Source organism: Muscardinus avellanarius (genome assembly GCF_963383645.1).
Source record: "Muscardinus avellanarius genome assembly, chromosome: 10".
In the NCBI taxonomy this organism is placed as follows: domain Eukaryota; kingdom Metazoa; phylum Chordata; class Mammalia; order Rodentia; family Gliridae; genus Muscardinus; species Muscardinus avellanarius.
Window position 1 is genome coordinate 107,106,171 of NC_137796.1, and position 27,289 is coordinate 107,133,459.

At 42.2% G+C, this 27,289-nt stretch overlaps 1 protein-coding gene across 20 annotated transcripts in view; it reads right to left on the reverse strand.

The window, feature by feature from the left end:
- Positions 1–2,412: 2,412 nt before the first annotated feature.
- RBFOX1 (RNA binding fox-1 homolog 1) overlaps positions 2,413–27,289 on the reverse strand; it is a gene marked incomplete at both ends in the record, with an annotated part of 617,808 nt that continues 592,931 nt past the window's right edge. For 12 of the 20 annotated variants that reach the window (XM_080704730.1, XM_080704728.1, XM_080704724.1 and 9 more), the window contains 2 exons: positions 2,413–2,535; positions 4,050–4,125. In XM_080704730.1, coding sequence (XP_080560856.1) covers positions 2,413–2,535; positions 4,050–4,125 — 199 coding nt within the window. Of the gene's footprint in view, positions 2,536–3,532; positions 3,681–4,049; positions 4,126–19,246; positions 19,300–27,289 lie in introns of those variants that run through there. The other 8 variants (XM_080704723.1, XM_080704734.1, XM_080704720.1 and 5 more) reach the window with 3 other exon arrangements.

The following is a 27,289-nucleotide window of genomic DNA, read 5'->3' on the forward strand; positions in this document are numbered from 1 at the left end:
TGCCTTGGACAAAAGATTCTGCAACACCGGTCGGCACCCGCGTGCTCTAAATAATTTTATTAAAACTACGTACAATCGTGGGGGGAAAGTACAGCTCATTGATGGAAATCAAAACAGCAAATGAATTTTACTTTAGCCAACACAGTAAGAGTTCTATGTTTGTGATTCCAAACACGATGCGATTTCTGGGCTTTTGAAATCAGAGGCTGTTGAGAGAAATGTCTTTTTTCTCCCCAGACCCCCTGTTCGTACTATCTTCCTCTCCTCTGGGGTAGGGTGCCGTGACATTTTGATCAACAGTTTCTTTGAGTAACATCAACCAGGCACCTACTGTCCTCAGGATATTTCCCCATTGAGGAATGAGAATGTCTTACCTACTACACCCCGGCCCTCCCCCTACCCACTCACAGAAGCCCAGCAGAAAGGACTTTTGTAAGCTTGTGGCTGATCTGATTTTCCTCTTTCTTTCCTTTTTTCTTTCTTTCCTTCTTCCTTTCTTTGTCTCTCTTTTTAAGGTCACTATAACCTGTCTTAAATATCGAACCTACAGAAACTTGGTTTTCAAATCTCGTGAAACTTTATTGATGGTTTAATATCCAACCGATCTTACGGCATGCGCATAAGGGGTGACAAGGAAAAGCAGGATCACAAACACTGGGGTTTTTTTGTCAGTTTTTTTTTGTTTTTTTTTTTCAAGGTTTTGTTTGTTTTTTTGTTTTTTGTTTTTTTTTTTTTAAAGCAGAGTTGTTACAGCGGATTGGCAGGTTCATGGCGGTGAGTTGATAACTTCCCGCACTGCACACGGAGGGGTTTAAGGATGGCAGCGGAGCTACTCGGGGGACAGCTTGCTGCTGAGTTGTATTTTTTTTTAAATGTTATTTTGTTTTTTTTTCAATTTAAATACAAAAACAGGAAGACCCGTGACAGATACCCCAACTTAAGGTTAGCTTGTAAACAGGACAACATGGGACAAGTTCAAACAGAAGTAAATACAGAAAAACTGCAATTTTTCGGCCCCGTATCCAAGAAGGGTTGGGAGCTTTGTTCTTTTGGGTGAATTAAGAGGGTGGGTCTAAATTTTTGTTTTTGTTTTTTGCTTCCTTCTGACAAGTGTCCTGGGCCTTGGAGACAGAACTAAAGATATGGGTTTATAGTCCTGGTGCTTGTGGAAGAGGCGGAAGGACAGCTTCCCACGGACTGAAAAATTGCAGATTCTCATACAACGCAATCATGTTTCAAAAAGTACCAAGCCGATGAAAATACCATGATTATCTCTATTCAATGATTGCAATACTTGTAAAATGCGTCTACAAATCCGGGTATGATTATCATGTGATTCCATAAAAATTATACGTCTGTCTCTAACAGTTGTCCGACTAAGCTAAAACTAGGCTTCGTAGACTGTTTCTAGAACTTAACAACTCCACTGCACAGATGTAAATTTTATACATATTTTTTTAACTGGTACAAAGAATTTAAGATTTTATTACTTTCTTTTTTTTGGAAAAAAAGAAAAAAATAGAAACAGTGCTTTTTATCACCTTTTTATTAATGTTATTTTTCCCTCCCGTAATATAAAAGTCAGCAATGATATCAATAATTTATTATACTGGAAGAAATATAAAAAGAATGTTTGTTGATGGCCTAACTAGGAGATTTTGCCTACATAACTAGTGGCTGGTTAAGAAGCTAAGTACTGCCGGGCGGAATGGTTTAAAGGGTTTAAAGGGTGGGTTTCCACAGCTTCAATCAACTCCTGATACATGATTGCCACTAGGAGCAGCCCCTTAATGAGGAAACCTTTGGCTTGAACTGGCAGCAAGGACCTAAGAACCATTGATTGACACATGATCATTGGTGCAGTGGGTCATTTAGATTCATTGGTTACTATATATATATAGAGAGAGTTGTTTCTTTCAGTCAAATCCCGAGTCCCACACCCCTAAGCCCCGCCCAGCCTCCCCTTTCACAAAATAAAATAATGTAGATGCAGGAAAGAAAAAAGATTACTGTTGTCACACTCTTCCCAACACAGCTTAACCCCAGTAGCTTCATATCCGGCATATATAATTCATTTACATAATATAACACTCTGAATATGGCCCTAAACCAGTTTTGATTCATATTTAGCGTCTCTCTAGATCAACCACAAAAAAAAAAAAAAAAAAAAAAACTCCTACGGCCAGCAACCGGACTACGGAACCTTCAGAAACTAAAGACCCACAATATTAAAATACACAGAACAAAATATCTGAGGTATAAGATAAAAAATGTAATTTTTCCCTCTTTTTATTTTTAATTTTTTATTTTTTAGTTGCTAAAATGATGCACTACCGCATGTATTGCAATACCCAGGCCTCAGAAAGCTTCCTTTCTCCCCACGTTGGAAAGGTTTTTATGGTTTTTTGTCACTTAGTATGGAGCAAAACGGTTGTATCCCCCTCGGTATATACTAGCCTGCAATGAAGAAAGAACGAGCCCCACGTCATCAGCATGGCTCCTAGTCTTGGCATCAGTCAAGGGTGCAAAAGCATTCTGAAACAAAGCAATTTGAGGGGTGTGTTTTTGACATTTCCTTTTGCAACATCCGGATTATCAAAATGACTAATGTGAAAAAATAGACACTCAAACCAACCGAAAGGAAGGTACCCCTACCCATCCCACGTCATTCTTAGGGACCTGAAGATAATAATGCCAGGCCTGACCTCCCCAAAAATTTCCAAATTCTATCAGCTAGTCCCTCAGCTACAAAGACTCTGATATAAACAGGATGATTAAAGGATGTGCACTGTCTCATCATGTTTATTTATTTCTTTATTGATTGATTAATAAATGAATATTATGTTTTCCTGGGGAAAATACAACCTAGACACTTTATTGAATACAGGGATTCCACTCTCCTTTCCGACACGTCCCTCAGTTGGAGCAGGTGTTGAAAGTGGACCCTGCTGAATGCGGGGTCTGCGTGAAAATCTAAACCCGCTTCCTACTTGACGTGGCTCGGAAACCTGTATGGAATCTGATCTCAAAAGGAGAGTTGCACAGATGCAAAACAAAATGTTTCCAAACGGTATCGTGGTTGGTTGGATTTTGCTATGCCTAGTTCCAGGGAATTCTCTTGGTCATAACTTCAAATAGCAACGAGGTGTCACTGAACCATTTTCTTTTACTTTTTCCTAAAAGTATTGGCGATTCAAATGAATGCCTGCAGAGGATTTTCTTTTTAGGATAAAGACCGATATTCTTGATCCAAGCAGAAAACTGCATGCCAAAGCTTTGTAATGATTGTATACGCTTTTGTGTGATGGGCACGTCTTATTTTACTCAAGAGTTTTAGTGCATAGAAGTTTGAACAAGTACAGGCGAATTCACCCCACCCTCACCTCCCAATGTTTCCCTCCCCTTCCCTTACCCCAAACAAAAACCAGGAACCCCCCCCCAAAAAAAAAAAAACAAAAGACAACCCCCAAACCCAGCTGATGCCTTCTACTTTATCATATGATAGGCACACACACAAAGTATGCCCCTCTCTCTATTTTCTTTCCTGGGCGACTATGACTTTGAACATGAATTGGAAAAGGGGAGGAGAGGCAGGCAGATTCTCAGCTGCCTGACAGCAGAGGCCTGGAAGTGTGCAGCTTAGCTCCTCTGAAGTCTGTGCTGGGGCTGGAACCTTGGGGCTATGTGAATGAGCAGCAAGGGAGGGGAAAAAAAAAAGAAAAACAAAGTTCTGCATTGACACTGCTTTCCGTTAGTGATGGATTTAATTATCAAAATGACTAATTATTCCATTAAGGTAAGTGCTCCGCTAGGTGAGACTTTGCAAAATTAGAAATATAATAACTTACATGCACTACATTGCCAAGAAATTAAGACATTTATCAAGTTTACTGGGAGGATTAATGTGGCATTTTAGCTGCTGTTAGCACAAGAGACAAATTCAATTAAGGAAAAGTGAGAGGACGTCAACCGTCAACCCGTGCTGAGGTCCCAGCTGGGGGCAGGGCAGGGAGGCAGGGAGCAGGGAGGACACAGGAATGGCTGCTTACCATGGCACCAACGCCGTAGGTGGGGGCTGGAGCAAGTGTGTGGTGGTAGGGGTCGGCAGCATAAACTCGTCCGTAACTGAAAGGAAAGCAGAGGCAAAGGGTGATCCATCGTGTGAATTTTCAAGGTAAAAATGCCAAGCACAAAATGCAAAATACCAAGACACCAGGGAGGGGTCAGACTCATCTTTAAGTAAGGGACACTCTGCTACTTAATGTGAGAATGCTCTTTCTGTGCACAAGGTATCCTTTGGTCCAATGAATACAGCTGGCCCAACTAATGTGCTCAATATATAACAATCATCTGCCATTTAACGAGGGGGGCACGTTATGAGAAATGCTTCCTTTAGTTATTTTATTCTTGGAAAATCATAGAGCGCACTTACACAAACTCAGATGGGTACCAGGTGGCTATGTGGTATAATCTTGTGCTGGGAATTGAATTGAGGGCTTTATACTCGATAGGCAAGCATTCTACCACCAAACTACATCCCCAGAAAAATTTTTTTTAATATAAGATCACACTAAATTGTCCCAAGCTGGCCTCAAACTCTCTATTTTCCTTATTCAGCCTTCTAAGTAATTGGGACTGCAGGCATGCATCACCCTGTCCTACATAGGTGGTATGATCTTACAAAATCATATAGGGTCTGACATGGACTAAAACAGTATGTGGTGCATGACTATATATGTAGATACACATACATAGATACACAGATACATATATTACCACCAAGCCTGCATAATACCAGTTCTACATGGCTGACGTGGTTCCCTCAGAGGCCAATGCAAGCAAAAAGAAGCTATGTGAAAGAGTGATCTTAGTAAACTAAATGCCCCCAGAGTGTATAATTAACATTCAAGAAAGAAAGACTATCTATGTTCCTCCTGATCTTGCTGCCACCAATCGAAAGAGATAGGGCAGACCCAAAAGGGTGAAGTGAACTTGTAGGCGCACGTAGCACTGCGCATCTCAAAATGGGAAATAGCAAATGCATTCGACAGTGGCGTCCTCCTTCCCACTCCCTCAGGAATTGGAGCCTGATTTGATTTTGATATTATCACCCCAGAACTTCTATCTCATCCATCTTTGGCCAAGTTCTGGCAAGAAAAGCACTCAAAACCACACATCTTAATAACATCTCATCTTCGAGTTTTTCTATCTCTCTCTACCATCTTTTTCCCTCCATAAACTCTGGCTTAAAGGATAGGCTTTAGAAGAAAAATAAATTGGGAATGAAACTCAGATGCATCCAGGGCATACAGAATGAAGCACTGCAGAAGTCGGGTCAAAGAGTTTATGTCTTGTGCTCTGGGTCACTGAGTTACAGGGAATCAGAGTTGACCCTTTAATCTCTAGGGCCAGCTTGCATACTTGTTCCATGGTATCATGCACCCCTCCTTGTTTGACCTCCAAGATATCTTGTGGAGATAGTTTGAATGGTTCTATTCCAATACCAACCAACACACCGAGCTGAAAGCTTAGGTTCGCCGGAAGCCAAGCCTGAAATAGAGCCCCCCGTGCAAGTGTTTTATCCAGGGGGCACTCTCAAGAGGAGAGAGGCAAAGCAAGTCAGGGCAGAGAAAAAAAGAGAGGGATGTGGTCCAAGCTGGATGCTGGCTTTGGTCTGATCCTATGAGTTTCTTGCTGGACTTGGTCCTGCCGAGATGTTCGTGGGTTAGCTTTATGAGGCTCATGTTAGAGAAGCACTGTTCGGGGACTTTCTTGCGCGGCTTCCTTTGGCAGAGAGCACCTTACGGGGAAGGGAGTATCTTTACTCCATTAGCATGCTCACAACAGCTGGGGCGGGTATGCTAGCTCTTGAATGGTGTCTCTGTGGGTTTTCAACAACTTTTGATTTTCTTTTTAAGTGAAGGAAAAACGAGAAATATTTTTTCTGTACCGTCAACCTTAGGCTCACCTTCAGTCCCTTAAAGTCCAATTTTCATGCACTTTATCCCTCCCCATCTCTGTCTTTTTCCTATTTCTTTCGCAACCATCTTTTCTCATACTTGGTTAAAATCAGGAGGCCATCCAAAGTCCTAGGGAGAGACAAGGGCGATGGGCAAGACCCGCCAGGCTCCAGTCTTGCCTTTACAATGTCCTCGCTCCCAACTCCTAAGTAAGCATGAATTCGATGGTCTGACTTGGCAGTTCACATCACAGAGCAGGGCAAGTTGAGAGAAGACAGGTCAAGGACCTTGTGAATCTCAGACCCCCAGGTTATACCCCAGATGGAAGAAGACAGGTTTTAGGAAATTTGCTGGGTCTTTCCTAACAGCCACACCACATCATTCTTGTCTGTTGCAAAGGGCACTGAGCTCAAATGACCTAGATAAAGCTTTCAGCTTCAGCCCAGATTTCTCTCCATCCTCAACAGCAAGGACCCCGGTGTTTCTTTTCTAATGCAAATCGCTCCATGAATAGAACTCATGGTCAACCTGCCTGTGATTTTTCTTCATTCTGCCCTTTTGGCCATCAAAAATGGGCTTTCTTCAAGGACTTTCCTCTCTGGAAGTGAGGAAGTGTAGGTGAAAATAGATGGTGTGTTGAAACAGGGTAGAAGTTTATTGAAATTCTAAATCCATGGCAGTCACCTGTGAGACCTGGGTCTCTATCCACTAATCTAGAAAGGAGATCCAAAGAAGACCAAGAGAAAATGGTGTGTAACATTGAAGTTGATCTTCACTTCATGGGAGAACGGTCTGCCACTGGTCTACAGAGAAGTTGGTTAGCAGGGTTGGTTCGACTGCATGCTCATCCAGTAAAGTTAGTTACCTGAACAGAATGCAATCTCCAAAGGCAATGTGAAAATCCCTAGAAATTTATTAAGGGATGTCACGGCAGAGTGTTCTATTTAAATACATGTGAAGATAAAAAATTCATGGCAACTAATTTTTTTTGTGTGTGTGGTACTGGGGATGAAACCCAGGGGCATTGTACCTCCAAACCACATCCTTAGCCCTACTTTTTAGTCTTTTTATTTTTGAAACAGGGTCTTACTGAGTTGTGAAGGGCTCCACTAAGTAGCTGAGGCTGTCAGTGAACCGTGATCTTCCGGTCTCAGCCTCCCGAATGCCCGGATTACAAGTGTGTGCCACCACGCCCAGTCTAATTTTTTTTTTTTAATTTAAAAAATCAAATGCAAAACTGTCCACTTTTGAGATAATGCCATATTGGCAGTGTGGACATATTTAATGAAAACACAGCTCCCAACCTTTCCAGCTGCTTACTTTAAGGGTAACTCCTAACACTGGGCATAGTTTCAACCTTTGCAGAAAACCCAAGGTAACAATTTGGCAACATTCTCTTCCAAGGTAGAAGAAAAATACAGCAGTGCTGAAGGATTCCTCGCAAATGAGCAGCTCTTTTTCTCCTCAGGGTGACCTCTACCTTCAGAATAGGATGGTTTTATTATGATTAATAAATTTCATTTCCACAGAGGAAAAGGGACCATGTCAGCTCAAACTGAAAGCAAGGTGGCTTCTTTTCAAATGCTAATTTCTAAACACGCCCTTGCACGAAACTACCATTTAGACACAAGGTTATTACAGAAGATGTGGACTTGAGCACTACTTTTACAGCAGATATGCGAGGCACGTCAGCAACCTGATGTCCTCAGAGCTGGCTGAGCACACCCAGGAAGGAGACCAGTAACTCCCAGATCTCAACAGGAATGAGGGGAAAATGCCCAGTGATCTCCACATCAGGATCCGGCCTGTGAGGGATCTTGCTCCACACCACCTTCCTCTGCCCCAAATGAGCAAGAGTGATCTCAGACCAGGAGACTGTCCTTGTGTCCACAACCCACCCATCAGCAGTGTCACAAGAAATTTTAAATAGACCCATTGTACTCTATTCACACTAGTACTGCAAAAATATGAGCCACTACTAGTTCATCAAAACAGATTCAACAACTTTTCTCCAATTCTTCCACTTCAAACCAAAAGCCATGTATATTTATATCTATCAGTCTCTTGAATCTAGCCATCTATCATCCATCCATCCATCCATCCATCCATCCATCCATTTCTCTATCAAATTAAACAGAAATCTCTATAAGTCTAACCAAATACATCCTCTGCTTACCACCCTTGAATAGTGTTCCATAGATTTCAGAATAGTGTCTGAAGTCATATGATTTCCCCGTTCCTTTTTCAATCCTCTTCTTACGAATCTCTCATCTACCCCACTCTTACTGTGCTCCAGCACAATGGGCTCACTAGTTGTTCTTGGACACGTATACATCCAGCCTTTTATCAGGATTTTCTTTGAGTGTCTTGCACCCGGACTTCTCTCCAAAATTTATTTCTCAGATCAAATGCCACCTTCTCAAAGAGATGCCACTTCTTAAAAGACATTCCTCAGCCTTACCACTATTCCTCGCTGTCATGTGGCCAGTATCTAATTAACTTGCTTTTTTACCTCTCTACCTGTTTGCCCTTCTCCCTCCTGGAAGGACAGCTCCACGGGGCCGGGGCTGCTTTTATTTCCTCCTTTTTCAGTGAAGGCAGGAAGGGGCCACATGGGTGGCAAAGCATGGGGGAAGTGGCAGGAAGAAAGAGGGAATTGGAGGGACGTCTGGGAAGACTTTCCTGCCCACAGTTGCAGTTCTATAGTGGTATCTATTAGTGTGATCTATCAGAGTGATCTACTAGAGGGGTGTATCAGGATCTATCAGTGTGATCTATCAGGAGACTATCAAGACCAATCAATGAGATCTAGCAGTGTGATCTAACAGAAGACTCTATCAGGATTGGTCAGTGGGATCTACCAGTGTTATCTATCAGAAGAGTCTATCAGGATCCATCAGTGGGATCTATCAAAATATTCCATCAAGATAGATCAGTGGTATATATCAGGAGACCATCAGAATCTGTCAGTGGGATCTATCAGGCGATATCAACCAGTAGAATCTCTCAGTGGGATCTATCAGGAGATTCAGAGGAAAGATTGTCCCAGATAGGCTCTCTGGACATTGTAGGTCAGTTGTTCCTAGATATCCAAAGCCCTTTAAGACTCACAAGAAAGTTTCTAGGACTCTGGAAACATAGGGTATTAATTCATATCACCCCTGAGAGTCCACCGAACACTGGCCAAGCTGCCATACAATTCATCAAATCCTGTAGGGAAAAACTAAACAAAGAAATAAAAGATGACTGCTTTGCTGGTCACTCACCCAGCTTGTGGAAATCACATGGTTTCATTTCTTGTGTAATTTTACCTACAAGTTAAAGCCCAAGGGGACTGAGAGCCTGGGAGGGCCAGGGTTGGGGGAGGCCAGAAGGGCCAGGTGGTTACCGCCTGCAGAGTCCTGGCTTAAGTCTCTCTCAGCCTCCTCTTCCTCACTTGAAAAATGGTGCTGCTCTGTCTCAGCTCTGTCAAAGTTTCAGATAAAGTGCAGGATTGAAACCAGATGCATTTTAAAGCTACCCACAGATATAGGAGATTATACTGCAGGGCTCCTTAGTGGGAATGCCACAGGCTAGACTCTCTTTTGCCCAAATGTCTAGACTGAGAGGGAACTGAGAAGTTCTGTCCTAATGCAACCACATGTAGCTCTAGCAATCAAATTACACAGGCTTCCAGAGTCAGGTCTGATTTATGAGTTACAGATGTAGTTTAAATTGCTATATTTGAACTTAAGGTTAGATTGGAGTAGAATGAATGAGTAGGCTGAATGAGGATATGAACCCATGTTTAGTAAGGCGCTTTGTTAACTCTACTGAAAAAAAGTAAACATTACTTATTATTAATATTTTCAAAAGCTACTTGATACAAGCTGAGTAGGAATGATATAAAACCAGCCGGTGCTGGCACCCCATTAATGGACACATTCTTTCTTTCAAGGGCATAGGAAGAAGAGAGTAATTAATTTCACTGCGCATTTCAATAAAGAAACTTTTAATATTCCTTTAGCATTATCTTCCCAGTGTTCTGCTCCAGAGACTGCTGGGGTATTTCAGTGGGGCAGAAAGATGGATAAAATATGATCATCCGAGCTGGGTGTGGTGGTGCACGCTTGTGATCCCAGCATTTGGGAGGCTAAGACAGAAGGGTTACGTTTTGTGGACAGCCTCAACTACTTGGTGAGGCCTTCTGCAACTTAGTGAGACCCTGTTTCAAAATAAAGAATAAAAAAATAGAGATGGGGGTACAGCTCAGAGGTAGAGTGGCCCTGGGTTCCTTCCCTAGTACCATCAAAGACAAAAGCAAAAAAGCCCAAAAATATGATCATCCACAAATAAAGCTCATGAAGTAGGGTAGGTTGTTTATGTCCCCACACACAGAGAGCGGGTACTGAGCATTCATTCAAAATGGATGTCTTACTGAGGACTGGTAAGTGTTTCCATTCTCTGTGATACCATTTGAAGATGCAACACCCTCCTTTATATTTAGACCATGGTCTGAAAAGTGATTAGCAAAGTGAATCCATTTCAATCACACACTTATACACCAAGCATACCATGGCCCAGTGGTTCTAACACTCTGCTCTTTGGAGAGCCCTGGTTGAGCTAGGAGATGTTCTCTTTTACGTCTCTAAAGAGGGTCCACTGACACCTGGCCCTTAATTAACCCACTGACTGGTCCCACCATCCTCCCTGCTTGGGGCTGTCTGTGGCATCCAGGGAGAGGAAAATACCAGAAGCTAACTCATACCCAAGAAGAAGTGAGGCTCATCCTCCCCAGCTATCTATCCTCTTTCATTACACTCATATTTTGAGTTTTGAGGCCCTTTCCAAATGAAAGTTAAATGTCTGTCAAGGAAAAACTCTTCTCTCTGGCTTGCATTTCCGTTGGTATAATTTGCTGCAGTGAGTATCAGCCAGGAAGAAGACGACCAAGTGAGACACACATGGGCTTCTGAGTCCCTCGGCTCTCCTCCAGCTACTCTGTTACCTCCTACCTGGGTCCTACCACAAATCAGGCTATTTTCCAGCATGTAGAGTTGGGTGCACTTACACTTTTCAATTCAGCTGTTTCATAGTCGTCACTAAATAAAATAGCAGCGAAACCGAATAAGTTTCCATGGTCCTCCCCAAAAGACAGAAGGTTTCTGACAAATTTCTCGACAATTCTGTTACTGTACAATCTAATGACCTCCCTGGTCTGTGGGGTTTCTCTGGATTGAAAATGGAAGCAGCTCAGAATGTGGGATTCCACAGAAGGTCATTCAAATTCCTGGTTGAGGACATCTTAGTATATTTCTGAAATGAATGGTCATCTTCTTACCACCATGCAAACAAATAACAGCAACCCAGGAGGCTTGATATGCAAACACTTCATTTTCTTTCTGGGGGATTCTGGGGGTTGAATCCAGAGGCATTGTACCCCCAGTCCTGTTTTTTATTCTTTCTTTTAAAATGTTGCGGAAGGCGTCACTAAGTAGCTCAAGCTGGCCATGAACCTGCGATCCTCCTGTCTTAGCCACCCCCACTCCCCAAAAGGCTTCTATGTGGATGCCATAGAATATTTTTGCACATGGAAATGTAGCACGCATCTGAACTGAACATAAACACGCACATTAAAAGAGACATTAACACCTACAGAATCTAAAAGAATCAGACAATATTCCTGTGGCAAATCAGACGGCATCTTTCTATGCCCTCTAAATGACGTCCCATGACTCTCCCAATAGAAATTCCAATGGAGCAGAATTGGTGAAAGAACCACGGTCCTGGATTCACTGGAGTGAAGGGAGCAGCCACTCTCTGGGACTTGAGGAGACATAAAGAAGTCCTGCTCTTTGCCATGCAATTCTTCCAGTCTGGAACATTTCCTCCAAGAGAGGAGTCATGGGAATACTTTACTAGACCAAGCTCCAGGCCATCTCCTCTCAGAAAACCTCTCACTTCCTCTGCACCCAAGACTATTCTAGCAAAATCACCATGATATTCCCATCATGCTTTGCACTCATCAGGGCATCCTGGCTGTGACTGCATTCACACGGGTGAAAGTGTGTATATCTTTCTTGACTTTTTTTTTTTTTTTTTTTTTTTTTTGCCAGTCTGGGGATGGAACCCAGGGGCATTCAACCTCTGAGTTACATCCTCCGCCTTATATTTTTTTATACTTTATTTTGAAACAGGGTCTCTCACTAAGTTGCAGAGTGCCTCACTAAATAGCTGAGGCTGTTCTCGAATCACTATCCTCCAGTCTCAACCTCCCAAATGCTGGGATTGCAAGCGTGCGCCACCACACCCGGCTTTTCTTGAAATCTTTAATTCCTCTGCAGAGAAACAGGGTGGAGCTGTAGCTAAATATTCTGCGGGGCCAGATTTCCCACTGCCTTTGTTTTTTTCCTTGCTAGAAATAATCCAGAAAGCCTTCCTCTTCTAAGCTGATCTCTTTATTCATAAAGACAGGTGGTAATGGTGTATCCTGACTGTCCAAGACCATAGGGAGGGGGAGATGAGGGTTACTAAGCACACAGAGAGTACTATAGCTGTCACTCTCTCTCTTGAATGGGGATCATAGTAGTAAAACCCCTGGAGGACACATATCACAGGTCCTTTGGGGTGGTGTGGATCATAGATACCCCAATATACAGACACCCTCCAGGTCCATGCAAGTATCTGAAAGGTAACAATCAAGGTGTGAAAGAAGTAGATTCTGGGCCCTGAACACCAAGGGATGTCCTTTTAAAGCATACACACACCACCACCACCATCACCACTATCTCCATCACCATCACCATCACCACCACCACCATCACCATCACCAACCACCACACACATACTCACACACACCCATGGTACTCGCACTTGGAGTCAAAAGTGGACATCAAAACACCCTATTGGCCAAGGGAAATATGGCTCTGAAACTGTACCATCCCAGAGAACCAAAACAAAAGCCACAGAGTAAGCCCCATATGTCATTTCAGATTTTATAGTGGCCACATTTAAAAACAGTAAAAAGAAACAGATGAAATCCATTTCTATATTTTTATCCATCTCAATATATTCCGGCTATTATCACTTCAAGGTAAAATTCACATAGAATTATTAATGAAATTTTATACCTGACTTTTTAATACTGAGGCTTTGAAATCCGAGGTATGTTTTCACATTTACAACCCATAGCACAGTGGACCCACCACATTCCAAGGGCACGAGAGCTCTGTGTGGCCAGAGGTAATAATACTGGGGGGCAGTATCGTGAAACACCTTCTCACCTGCTCTCCTTACCACTGAATAGAAAAGCCTCACGACTGACTGATCAGCTGGCGTTGCCCAAGGTGTGATCTATGCACTCCTCTATGGAGTTAGCTGGAAAACTTGTTAGAATGCGGATTTTTAGGCCCCACCTCCAGATTCAGGAATGTGAATCTCAGGGCAGAGGGGATTTGCACTTGCATTAAGCTCTGCAGGTAATTTTCACGCACTCCTCTAAAAATTGACAACCACTATTCTATTTAAAAACAAAACAAAACAAACAAAAACAAACAAAAAATGTGCACCCATAGAGCATTTTTTAATTTAGTCGAACTCAGAGATGTTGAGATGTACCTAATTTTCACACGTAAACCAACACAGGCATCGTGTTTCTCCAGGATATGGTTATTGCATACAACAAGCTCAGGACAAAGCGTGTATGCAGTAAGCTCACCATAAATGAGGATATCGGCTTTGCCAGGTTCCTTTGCTTATGTGTTCATTCCTGTAGCACCCGGCGTGTCTCCTAGCAGGATATCATCCCACTTTATTGGAAATGGACCAGTTAACCGCAAATCAGTTTGCTGAATGGCAACTTTGCTGAATAAGCAAATCAGCCCCATTCAAGAAAGATGGATGAGACGGGCTAAAGGATCAATTAGAGGGATGGCCAATTTGAAGATTTCTTCTAAATATGATCTGAAGGCTCAATGCAGACACACGTATGCATGCAGATTCATCAGGGATGGAAGAAGGGAAGGGGTGGCCACACTCCTCTCGTGCCCCCGAGCTTGCCAAATACTGCTTGTAATATCTAGTAAACTGTCCAGTGAGCTGACCTGCAGGAGACAGTTTCCAGAGCTTTTGTGGATGTGTTCATTTGGCCAAGACTTTTCTTCAGACACTGCCCCTTGCATTACAAAGGTTTTGTCTTCTATTCATCAGGAACTGGGGCCTTATCCTCAGGTTAGCATCTACAGCCGCCATGATGGGTCCTGGCAGTAGTGGTGGAGAGGTCCAGCCTCCACCTGTACTCAACACCTGTATTTGTGCATATGCACAGATGTACACACACATGTGTATACACACACACACACACACACACACACTCCATTACCCAGGCAGGGGGTGGCTGGGAACATTCTACTCTGGATTCTGCAGTAAAACCAACTAGTTAAGCACTGTGTGGTAGTTTTCAGGGAATGAGTGATTTCGTCAGTTGATTATCAGCCAATGTTTGGTGCACTAACCTAGAATACATTTTGCCTAGTTAGCCCTCTGCCTCCCTTATGCGCATCAAGCTCCCTGTCCTGGCAGCCCACTCTTCATCACGTCACACCTAGGCCGATGCCCAGCCCCTCTGAGTACTCCACAGTTACACACCTGATGCCTCACAGGCACAGATCCAGTTCGGCAAACACCCAGTGGAACAACTGTAGTCATTAAGCCCTGGGGTTTCCTTGAGATTGTAACAGAGATACCCTCCCGTTCACACACACTAGTGTTCTAGAAGTTAGTACAGCTGAAGAAAGAAGGAGATTTCTACCTGGAAGCAGAAGGTCAACACTCCAAGATCAAGTCAAAAGGAGCCTGTGAGGGACAGTGTGACCCAGTGTAATGAGCTTGGCAACTAAAAGACTCCAGACGGCAACATACCAAACTTCTCCAGGCCTGAACATTCCCTTTTCAATCCTCAAAACAGGTCTGATGATATTATCCATCTCACTGAGCTGCTGGGATTATTTTTACACGCACACACACGTTTATACATTTATATTCATGAACACACACATGCAGATGTGTGCACAAATAGAATTTATCATATGCTCTAGCACACAGAATGTGTTCAATTAAATAACGGCAAGTTATTATTATACCCTGAAGAATTCAGCAAAGCCTATACAAGGGATAATGGTCACAGGGATAAAGGACTTGCTTACCACCATGACTAAAACCCTGGAACCCCAGGAAATACCTTATATGGCCTCAGGGAAAGAGGGCACAATGGACACTTAATGTAAATTGCATGTGCTCGCTTCTCATTGGCCAGAGCACGCTGTTGGTCTTCCCATCAAAATACAGCTCAAAGGCAACTGCTCCTCAAGACGACAGCCATCGCACCATCCTCGGCTGTCACCATCCCTCTCTAGAGAGCCCCAAGAGCCTCCCAGACAGTGCCTTCTCCTCTGCTCCTCACATATTGCTGTCTTGTCTCCACCAAGCACCTAGCTGACCATTAAAAATCAAAACAAAATAACAACAACAAAAACCCAGATGCAAGCCGGTCTTCCCATCACGCTTCAAGTACCAGGTCCAGTACTTTCAGGCCCTCCAGGTCTTAACTTGCTCTGACCGCGGGCTCTCTCCTTGATATCACCTCCTTAGCCCTTGTCTTGACACGCTCCAGCCACACTGGATGCCTTTCTTCTGGAAACCTCAAGATTGTCTCAGCATCTGCCACTTGTCCAACTCCAAGTCCTCTCAACTCCACAATTACTGACCTGGCTCATGCCTTCATTGTGTCAGAAGCTGCATTGAGCGTGATGTTCTGTCCTCTCCCCTGCTATTTGATTTCTTATCCATTGCATATCTTTATACACAAGTATAGCATACACTTATTCATATACCTGGTTTGGCATCTGCTCCCTACTAGAATGGAGGTCCCTTCATAGATGTCTTCTCCTGGCCTATTTAATGCCATGACCTCCCTTAGGGAAGTTCTTGACACGTGACAATGACTTCATAGAAATTAATGGACTCCAGCGAATCTCCAGCCACCAATCAGAATTAGTAAGTGGCTCTTCAATTTCCATTCTCATCCAAGATTCATTTAATTCTGCTACAATCACCAGCCCATCCTGAAAGAATTCTAATAAGCCACCGAGGTGGGAGACTTCTAGTTTAAGAAGGGGAAGTCATTCCTCCCTTCCTTTTGCCGTCTCTTGTCTAATCCGACTCATCAAGGTGCTTGAAGTGACAGGATGGTAGACTACCTGGGTATGTGACATAAAGGAATAGGGCTGGTTTTGCCCTGCGGTCCAGGGGCCTCCTCCAGCGGTGTCCTTCAGGAGCGACACAGTAAATGAAAGCAAAACAACCCCACTGTTGGAATCACTGAGTGAGAAAATCAATGTCCTTGTAAACACAGTCTCATAGACCACGGACGCTAAGGAGAAACATTTATTCTTTGTGGCTAGCAGAAGCAGAATTGACATTTTGGCATCCTCTGCAAAAAGATGCTGGTAAAAACTGTCACTTTGCCTGGGGGAACGTAAAAAAAACAAAAACAAACCCAAAGTGCTACTGCTGCTACCATGTAATGATTTTCATCATGTCATCTCCATCCTGAGCCACAGACAAAAGTCCGTCCGGTCATCTCTCTCTCAGCGCCAGCACCGTCACAGAGTACACCTCTCTAAGATCTCGGGTGCAAAATCCATCAAGCCAGGCAAATAAAAATGTTAAGCATATTTTGGATTTCTGTCTCCACTTAAAAAATGACTAGCCTTTTGTCAAGCCCTAGTACTAGGTCACTCTGGAGACAGAACTATCCTGCCCTTTGCAGGGCTGTTTTTATACGGAGGCAGAAGTTCCGACAGCTGTGCTGGGCGAAAAGTGGGCGCATTGGCTTTTTCGAGCATACTGAGGAAGAGTTGCCGGGCATTTCTGGTTTTCATTTCCCTTCTTCATGGAGGGTGGTGGATTGGCTATGAGATATGCTAATGTGTGTGTGTGTGTGTGTGTGTCCCCTCTCTCACGCTTGATTCAAAATGCAGAGCTCAAACAGAACCGTATGAAGCATCCAGCACATTATTAATACGGCCATCAAAGGATCAGGGCCATCGCTCTCAATTTGAAATGTGATCAGCAGCGATTCATTAAGAACTCACTGGGCAGCCGTTCTCTATTGGCTAAGGTAGTAGGAAACACTTGCTGTGCCCCTGCACACTTTCAATAATTCTTCTTCTTTGGGGGGGATACCGCCTTCAGCTCACTTGCTTACAAGGTGGCGTTTGTCAAATCATGGGACGAAATTGGTATCAACATTTGATTTGGGAACTTTTTAATATTTGATTTATAATATCAAAATGGGGTAGAGGAGAGAAATCCAGGGAGGGATGAAAGGAGGGAAATGAGAGGGAACTGGGGAGTCGTGTTGACTAAATATGTTATGTGCACATACAAATATGTAACAATGAATCACACTATTATGAATAATTATAATGAATCAATTTAAAAACTTAAAATTTAGCCCCAGACACACTGGCACATGCATTGAGTTTAACAGGAAAGACAGAAGCTTAGAATTATCACCATCTCCATAAATGATAGCTATGAACATTTTGGGGGGAGTTGCTGAGCATTTCAACCGGGAGAATTTTTCTTCCAAGCTACATCCTCAGCCTTTTTTAGTTTTTATTTTGCAACCGGGTCTTCCTAAGTTGCCGAGGCTGGCCTCAAACCTGAGATCCTCCTGACTCGGTCTCCCAAGTTCGGGGATTACAGGTATACACCACGGTGCTTGACTTCTCTGAACATTTTAAACCAACAACCCTCCCCACTCCTAATCTTAACTCAACCATTCCCCTCTAGAGTTGCATGCTCCATTCTTTGAAGCCTCTGAAAATATCTGAATATCCCCAAGTCACAGGAACTCTTCCCTGGTGCTCCCAGCAATGCAACTAACAATTGATCTTCCTCTACAAGGTGTTAGTGGAGTGTTAGGGATGTCGCCACTTCCCAGGGAGAAGCAGGGATGCAGAGATGGCTGAGGTAGAGATCTAAGCAGGGGGAGGGGCCAGCAGTGTTGTTATCAAAGGGGTCCTATGCGAATGAGATGAGCAGTTGCTTTAGAGAGCAAGCATGCACAACTCTTGAACTCACAAGGTATGACTCTCCACCATTCAGAAGGCCCAGACATACTACATACGCAAATCTGATGCTGAGTTCTGGGTGGCCCTGCCTTTTGAGACAGAAAGGAACATTTTCCTAGCTTTTTATTTATCCTCACCAAAGACCCCAAACAGGGAGTAAAGCATTAGCAAATAAGCTTCTTATTTTATTTCTTTAACTGCTTCAAGGTGACTGGCTACAAATGAGTGTCAATGGGTAAAGTGGTGTAATGTATGCTTTTGAAGGTCTGGCATGCTCAGCACCAGCAGATGAGCTGGTCTGTCCTCCCTCACTGGCCCAAAGCGACACATTGGGAAGATTTCCTAGTAATTTTTTTTTTTTTGTTATAGTTTAGGCCTTTACATTAAAAAAAAAAAGAAAAGAAATCTGATATTAGTTAAGGCACTCACCTATCTTGGCATGAAACAGGGTCATTGCAATTAATCAGGCAATTCCATGCTAATGAAAGTACACATTGAATTGTTTCTGAACCACATCAAAGCAAAAAGACAGGCATTATTTTGATGGACATATCATGCAGCTATGCAGTTTCCATTTGCCAAAGTCCTGGCTTCAAAAAAAAATGTTCTAAGTCCTACTGCTTCAGATATGTTTCGAAGGAAAGGAAATAGAGGATCTTTAGCTAATAGAATGAAGATCCCCTTCTTATAAGACAGAGATAATTATATTTCCTACTGCCTCTGACTTTATAGATGTGGGGATTTTAGGGCCTATCATAATCTATAAAGATCCCAAATAATTCACATTTCAGTCTCTGTGAACCCAGATATAGTATGTCAAAACACATGAAAGTCACGTGTCTGTGTCCCTCATCTCCTCTGATCAGTATTTTATCATAAGAATACTGATTACATCGTGAGGTTATATCGTGGATTCATACAACATCGTCTTACTGTTCCGGACCATGTATTACTCAAATCAGAAATAAAAACATCAACGTTAGCAAGAAAAAAATATGTCTCTTTTATAAGGCAGAGCCTACAGGCTTCAGATCTACTCCAAAGGTATATGTTCTTTAGTATTATTTTTTAAAATAAACTTTCTAGCGTGACCACCTGCAGCATGTGAAGAAGGGGGTGGGGGGTATCGAGACTTGGATGGGTGCATCAAGAAGTAGCAATGTTCGTTACCTGCAGAGGTGTTACAAGAAATTTCATCTGCTGCAACGAGGACGAACTGATTTCTGGAAGAGAAGATAAAATTCACAATACTGCGCGCTCAGGGGGACATGTGCTCTCTGCCGATTGGTTTGATGTGTACAGAGGAGGGGAGGGAAGGGACCAAATGGATTTTGTAAGGACATGTGCTGATGTATCTTGGACTTGGAGAGTTTAGAAAAACAAAGCCAAACAAAACAAAACCATGGAACAGGCATGCGGGGACCTCGTGAGCGAAATCATGGGGATGGCAGAGGATGGACCATGGGCAAGCTGGTGCGTCCAAGTATTAATACGAGGTGTTACCAAAACGTCATGCCAGGATGTTTCTCAGGCCAGAGCATTTCAAACTGTGCTTACATAGAGTTTCATACTGAAAGAGGATCACAATTAAAAGTCCTTATCCTCTACCTATTGGGTGTGATGGGAGGGAAGAGGATGCTACAGCCTGCGGGCATTGCCACCAAATTCCAGACTATTAGAGCATGCTATTGAAAAATGTTTTTAAAAAGAAAAAACAAAAATGAAAACAGAAATGTTGTCATTTTAGAAGAAAATGGCATGTGGTGTCAGGTTATGGATAATAATTCCCTCACCAAACTAGGCTTGCTGTACAAAGAAGGTGAGAAAACTCATCAGTTGAAGTAAACCCTGTCTGGACAAATTATTTTTAATGGTGCAGCATTGGGACGAAAATAAAAAGTGAGAAATGCTATTATACTTTGAGTAAATCTAGAAAGATGATAAAACTCTCTTAAGATGTTCCTAATGGTGACAATTTCACCGTGTAAGGTGTTCTAATCCAGAAGTGCTGCTTATTTCACTCAAAATAAGAACATCTATGTCAGGAAGATTGCAATGGCCCAGTGAGATTGACTAGAATCTTAACAGCCTCAAAAAGTATTGGTAGAGAATCTTCCACTCTTTATTTGAATCAAGGATAAAATAAATGCATTTTTGTTAGTCTTTGTAGGATCGGTTTTGCTTAAGTATTTCAGTGTTTCGGAAGTTATTTAGTAATTGGGCATTTCATAAAACATCTTAAGAAAGTTTTACTTTTGCGTGAGGTACACCCTAGAATATAAATAGAGCTACCATTTCAATATTCCCTAGACTTTTACATACATTTGAAATCCTAGTCATTCCTACACCAATACAATTTTAACAATAGTATACATGCTCAGAGAATAGTGTTTCTTCTACATAATGAAAGTCAAAACTAATTTTTTATCACATTTCTTAACAAGATTAAAGTTAATTGTTTGATATAATTAAATTTTTTTGCTATTTTTTTTTTTTTTGTGTGTGTGTGTGGTAATGGAGTAGAACCCAAGGGCTTTCTACCTCTGAGCTGTATTCCCAGACCTATTTTATATTTTATTTGGAAACAGGGTCTCACTAAGTTGCTGAGAGCCTCACTAAGTAGCTGAGGCTGGCTTTGAACCTGCGCGATCCTCCTGTCTCAGCCTCCCAAGCGCTGGGATTACAAGCGTGCGCCACCACGCCCAGCTATCTTTTTCTTCTGACAAAGAGTTTTGAACCTCATGATTCCCATTCAGAGAGCAATACAATTTGTATCCCTGAAAATGAAGGAGGTATTTTTTATTTGTTTTGATTTATCCACCTTAGACTTATTTAAAGGACACTAACATGTGGGCATTCCTAACTATAGGCACAAAATTCACAAGACATGAATACAGCACTTAGGAGAACCCCTGTTCATAGAAAGCTCGCCAAAAGAACACTACCCTTGCCAAACATGGCAAACTGGTTTATCCAAAGGGCAGGCTTTTTGGAGAATGCACTTGCATATGCATAAAGGGACTGAGTTAGTGAGGCAGCTCTCTCCAGTCCACACTTTCTAATGGTCAAGAGTGGGGGCCATCTGCCTTTCACTTCCACAGGTCCCTAAGGAACTGTCTAAGGCTAGAAATGAGAAAAGGCATTTGGAAGTAATCCACACACATTTAAGTAGTTACTGAGTGGGTAAAACTTCGAAAATGCAACCTGCCAGTATTATTATGCAGCAATGGTATATTTCCCTTTATAATAATAATTTCATAAAATATTATGGTATCCCTGAGTCCTCTTTGTTGACACTATATAACCTAAAAATGCTATAATTTATCTCTCCTCTCTCCTTCCTTTCCTTTCCTCTTCCTTCCTTCCTTTCTTTAGTTCCTTCCTTCCTTCCTTCCTTCCTTCCTCTTCTCTCCCTCAATTTTTGTAACTTATGTATTTTGAGTTTTTTTTCCTAGCTGAGTCATTATGATTCCTAAGGAATTTTGTGAACAAAGGGATTACTTCTCCTTTGGTAAATCACTCTCTTCAAAAGAGCTGGCTTAGACAATTTCTATGAAATAAAATCAATATCAGAGCATAAATAATTATCATTAACAATAATATTTAAGAAGAATAAGCCATAGCTTGGCAGTGGCAGACACCTATAGTGCTGGTTACTCAAGAAGCTGAGACAGGAGCATCAATTGAGCCCAGGAGTTCAAGACCAGACTGGGTAACATAGGGAGACTCTGTCTCAAAACATACATGCCGTAGATTATAAATTAATTTTAAAATTTATAAAATCTTTTTAAAATGGTAGCCATTGGATGGATGCATCAGCACTATACTATGTTATTTTATTTTAAAATCTCACTCCATTCCAGGATGATCACTCCAAGTGTAGAAAAGAGCCTTTCTGTCAAGCTCATTAATTCCATGAAGGCAATATGGGTGAGTGCACACCCCACCCTCTGTGCTTTCATCAACTGGTGGTAAATGTCATTAATAGGAAATATCTCCCCCCAAAGATATAGGGAGGGTGGCTTCCATGAAAGGCCAACAGAACTTTACTGGAGCCATGGGGCAGGTTGAATGTTAATGTCTGCACCCACTCTGCTACACCACTTTAATATAGGTTGTTTCTTTCACCTTAAACTCAGAGATCAATGATCTATTTAGATTTCCCATTGATGCATCATCTGCGACCCTCACTGTGAAACCATTTATCCCAAATAATCAGAGAGATGTACTCTAAGCTTAATGAAATAACTGGGAAGTCTGCAACGCTCAAACAAGTTCAAGAAACATTAATATCTAGAGCAGCGCAGAGGGCACTCTGGGTTGTGGGCCACCTCTCAGGAGAGAGGCTGGCATGAAGTCTGCCTCCCTAGGCCAGCACTAGCCTCTCTGCTCTCCCAGCAACAGATGCAGGGATTGAAAATGAAAAATAAGAATGCATGTGATTTTCAGCAAATGGGTTTGCTTCTTCATTGTAGATGATAAAGATTGGCTGAGTTGTTCTTGGCCTTAGTTGCGTGTTTTTAACATCGGTAGAGTTTTAAAATTTCTGTGACCAGGCTATATCCAGCATCAATTAAATGGAAGTCACAATAAACGGCAGCTCTAAATACTTCTAGGCAATGGTCATACATGGCCGAGTTTAAGAACTACTTGTCTGGTTGCATGGTACTCTCCCTGGTTGTTCCTTAGATCCACAGGGAGAGGTTAAGAGAGCGTGGACCGTGGGGCTACCTCATCTGTGGGCTCTCCTTTAGCTGAGCTGGGGCAGCATCTGATACATGCTCTGAAGGTTATTCTGCTATGGTCCCCCTTAGAGGAAGTGGTAGGTACAGAGGGGTGAGAGAGTTGAGTCCAAGAATCTCTTGAAAACCGTGCTTCATCTGGCACTTCTGTTTGGTTCCCCTGCCAAACTCCAGAGCTATCTAGCTATGGAGGCTTCAGAGGACATAGCCAAAGAAACAATGCTTCAACTAGAAAAAGACTCTTCTCCTTTCCAGCTGCCTTCTAAGAGCAGTGACTTTACATCCCATTCTTTGATTTGGTAAATTATGAAGGATGATTAAACTCCGTGAAGACATCACTAACTCAAAGTCCTCACTCCAGAAGGAGGCTGGTCTACAGCAGCTGAGATGTTGAACTCCTCCTATCTGATTCCTCACCTCTTCCTCTTACTGACCAGCCCCTGTAGACATGCTTGATGCTATCTTTCCTTCTCAGTCTGCACATAATTCTATCATCCACAATTCCTTCACAGGGCATTTCTTTCTACTCCAGGATGTCTCGACTTTCCTGAAGAATTACCTAAAGTGCTTATAAAAATTGCAAATTTCTGAATTTTGCCCCCGACCACCTCAATCAGAACTATCACAATAGAGGTAATTTATACTTTTAACAAGAACTCTGGCTGGCTACTTACTAGCTCCAGGGGACCCTGTCCCTGTTGTCTCTTAGGTAGCAGGTACCCCTGAGAGGGAGTCACGATTCTAGTAACTCTTTACCATGGAGAAATTTGGGAAAGCTTGCTAAGAAATCTGCAAGTCTATTCCCTTTGTAATTTCAAAGCCTATTTTTTTTTTAATGGAAGGGCTTTATGAGAGAAGGGAGGGTTGCTAATTGAACAATAATAGTGGAATAGTAAATTGTCTTGACTCTAAGGAATGCTGTCCTCACAGGCTACCACATAATATGAATTGAGCACTTAATCTCTGACAGAAAGTGGCTGGTATGAGTGTATAAATTCATTAGCGTTTCCTTGGAACCCCTCCTGCTTCTGCTATCTTTCCAGGTGAGCATACTGAGGCGTATCATATGAGATACTAAATGGTAGACACGAAATAGGACTACAGATATGCTGGCTCAAGACACCAGCTCTTATCATTCTCCCAGGATCTTCCAGGGGTATTCACACAGGGGACACTCAATCAGCGGTGGGGCCTGAGATCTCTGGGGAGTGGCTCCTTACCACTGCTCTGAATCTTTGGCTTCTCCCTGAATAAGTGACAGAGGATTTGGATTCCTCTTTGAGTCTGATGTAATTGGGGGTTGAGAGAAATCATTCTATGACTCAAGTCAAATGAATAACATGTGGCAGGGTCCTACTCTCTCTTTTTTTTATTGCATCCCCTGATTTCCTTTTATTTTAATGTGGCTTTTTACAGACCGACCACCTAGACTTGAGATCTGATTCAGCTGGTGGCTTACTTAAATTAGTCCTGTGGGTTGTCATCTATCATCTTTATGTCTGACCACTTTTTTTTCCCTGGGCTAAATCTCATCTCTTTGTAATATTCTTTCTTCTAAAAACCACCGCTGGCTGAATTCTAAGAGTCAAATTAAAACAGGAGCCAACCAGCTACTGGAGAGGACCTAAAAAGCCAGATATCAAGTGGTCAAAATTTGCAACATGGGCAGGGAAAAGCCAGATGGTAACTCTTCCTCCATGCAATACTATGGGCTGTAAGTTGGATTGTTACTCTTTGTCTTCTTAATTCTCAATATTCTTCTTAATATTACTATGCAAAATTCAGAAGCTATATCACCCACAGCAAGATTCTTCTTGGAACAAATACAATGAATATTGAACCTTTCTCTATCTCTGATGTATATTTAAAACCCTCCAAGAACATCTACCAGAAATTCCCTACAACCCTAAGAAGCAATCTTCTGGCTTGGCAAAGAGCAACCTGGGTGCCCCAAAAAAGTAGTGGGGCAAACTCAGAGTCATCCTACCTGTCAGTTCTGAGACATTAGTTGTTAGAAAGTGGAGGTTCCCTGCCCAGACTCTCCATTTGGGTTCTTCAAAAGACAAAATACTGAAATACTGATGAACAAGCCTGTTCCCAATCATTTAACTCAGAATCTTTGAGAGTAGCAGTTCCCATGCCCTTAAGTGTGCCTCAAACACCCCTTAGGTGATTCTAATTATCACCTAGCATTAAGCACTCAAGTCTTACTCTCCAAGCCCCTCTGTGGGAAACAGAAAAATGTGTCTTCTGGGTTTCAAGTAAATTTTACTAATGTTGATGTCAACGTTTTATAATTATTTTAATTATTCATACTGTAACACATTATCGTTAGTAATGAGTTTGTGACTGTGCTTACTAAGATGCTTCCTTAATACAAATACAAATGAAGGTAGAGATTTGCAAGAATTAGGTTATTCCTGCTGCCCTCCTTAAAACCTCGCTGGAAGTGCCACATAGAACCCAGCCGTATGTTTTCTTTTCATAAACATATTATGCAGAAATTAGGGGCACTGACAAAAATTCTGGTTGCTGGCTTAACCAAATAATTTTCCCACAGCATGCATTCAACCTTCAGGTCATCAATGAAGGGATGGACATGCCAGGAACCAAGCCAAGCTGTTGGGGTGGGATACTGGGTATCTGGCCTTTAAGTCACCATGGAATACCTATACTGCGCTGGCCTGTTTAGAGGCTTCTAATCTAAGATTTATTTCAGCTTTCTCACCTAGAAAGGAAGGTTTGTTTGCCTGTGATGAGTACTTAACCTCCCTTATCCCATCTAGCTCTGAAATTCTATTCTAAAATAATACAAATTCCATCCAAGTTCATATTTTCTCTGCCCTGTCATTACATTTCATTATATTTCAATACTGTATCATTCATATTTCAATAGGCTGTGGCAAACTGCAGAGTGAGGTGCGGTATAAACAGACACATAAGTAAGCAATCAACAGATTAACTATGGAAAACTCTGAAAACGACCTGCACTGGCCCCTTTTTAAGAATAGGAAATACATTACAGTACATTTAAGACCATTTCATTTAAACACAGTTCCTTTTGCTAGCAACTGAATGCATGGAAAAGCTTTAATGGAAAGAGAGATAGGGTGGTGAGCTTGACCTTAATGGGAGCATTCTTCCATCAAGCTCTGAGTTTGGGAAATTTAAACCCAAGTGCAACTCCGTCTCCTAGAGATTGTGTGGCCTGTCCTCCTTTGTCGTTTTAGTTCCTCTGACATAGAACATCTTCCCCAGTCCCTACTATACTCCTGTTTTAGGCTCAAGTAAAATGGAACTAACGGTGAGTGTGGAAGCCATGACCTTCTGCTACGATCTGTGTTCCATTAGGAAAATCTCTTTCAGCTTTCTGGGCCTTGCCTTGCTCATGTGGAAAATGGGGCTTAAAAAATAGTATATGCCCTTTGTAGATTTATTGTGCAAATGAGAAGATGAATGAGAAGATTAATGAGAAGATGAATGAGAAGTGACTTCTTTGTGAGGAAGTTTGGCTGTGTAGACACATGAAATCTAGAAAGTCTTCTCCCCCTCTAATCCCCCCCAAAAGAAGGAGGAACACAAATCTAAAACCAGGATGGCTTTAAGGCTGTGTCTACACTGGGGTAATTGAACATTTTTTTCTCTACAAATTCTGATGCTTCCCTAGTAGTTTGAGTCCCATGTGCAAGAAGATAATATCCAGGGAGAAGGATGAACATGGAGAGAGACGTGAGCTCATGGTTCCCAACCTCTTTTGCCCAGCCTATTTTTATATTTCTAGGCTGGAAGTCAAGGTTTAAAAGCAAAATGAAAATGATTTAGTCAATAGTCATCCTAACCTGTTTCCATAAGGAATACAAAACAGAAGGGAACTTAGAAAATGCCTCCATAGTTCAGTGATGCTGGCCATCACCATCATCATCACCATCATCTCAGGGGCTTCTGTTGATGAACACAGTGAGTTCTCACAAAGCCCAAAGAGGCAATGGCCACCCATTACCCCCACGTTATAGAGAAGGCGATTGAAAATCAAATAGCTCAGGAGGCTTGCCTGCATTATCTCATAGGAAGTAACTCTACTGAGATGCAGACCTCCTTCAAATTTAAATCTCTGACCATATTCTGTTAATCAATAGCTAAGGACTGCATGTGTCAATCAAAGAGTAGGTATAATGAATACAAGAGATCCTGTTTCAAATCCCGACACAGCCATGTGCTTTCCTGGGCTGCTGGGTAAGGCACAGGTCCTCAGAAGATGAGCATTATTGTGGACCTTAGAGTTCACCTTAATCTAAAAGTGACTCATGCTCTCAGATGAATTTTATTTGCTTGTGGTTGGGAATAATCACAAACACTCCTAAGATAACTGTTAGTCAGACACTGGGTTACTGATAACATCTGCACCACTTCCTTTGGTTTATAATATTTGCCTTCATCTCTTCAGATTCTAATAGGTTTGAAGTTCTACATT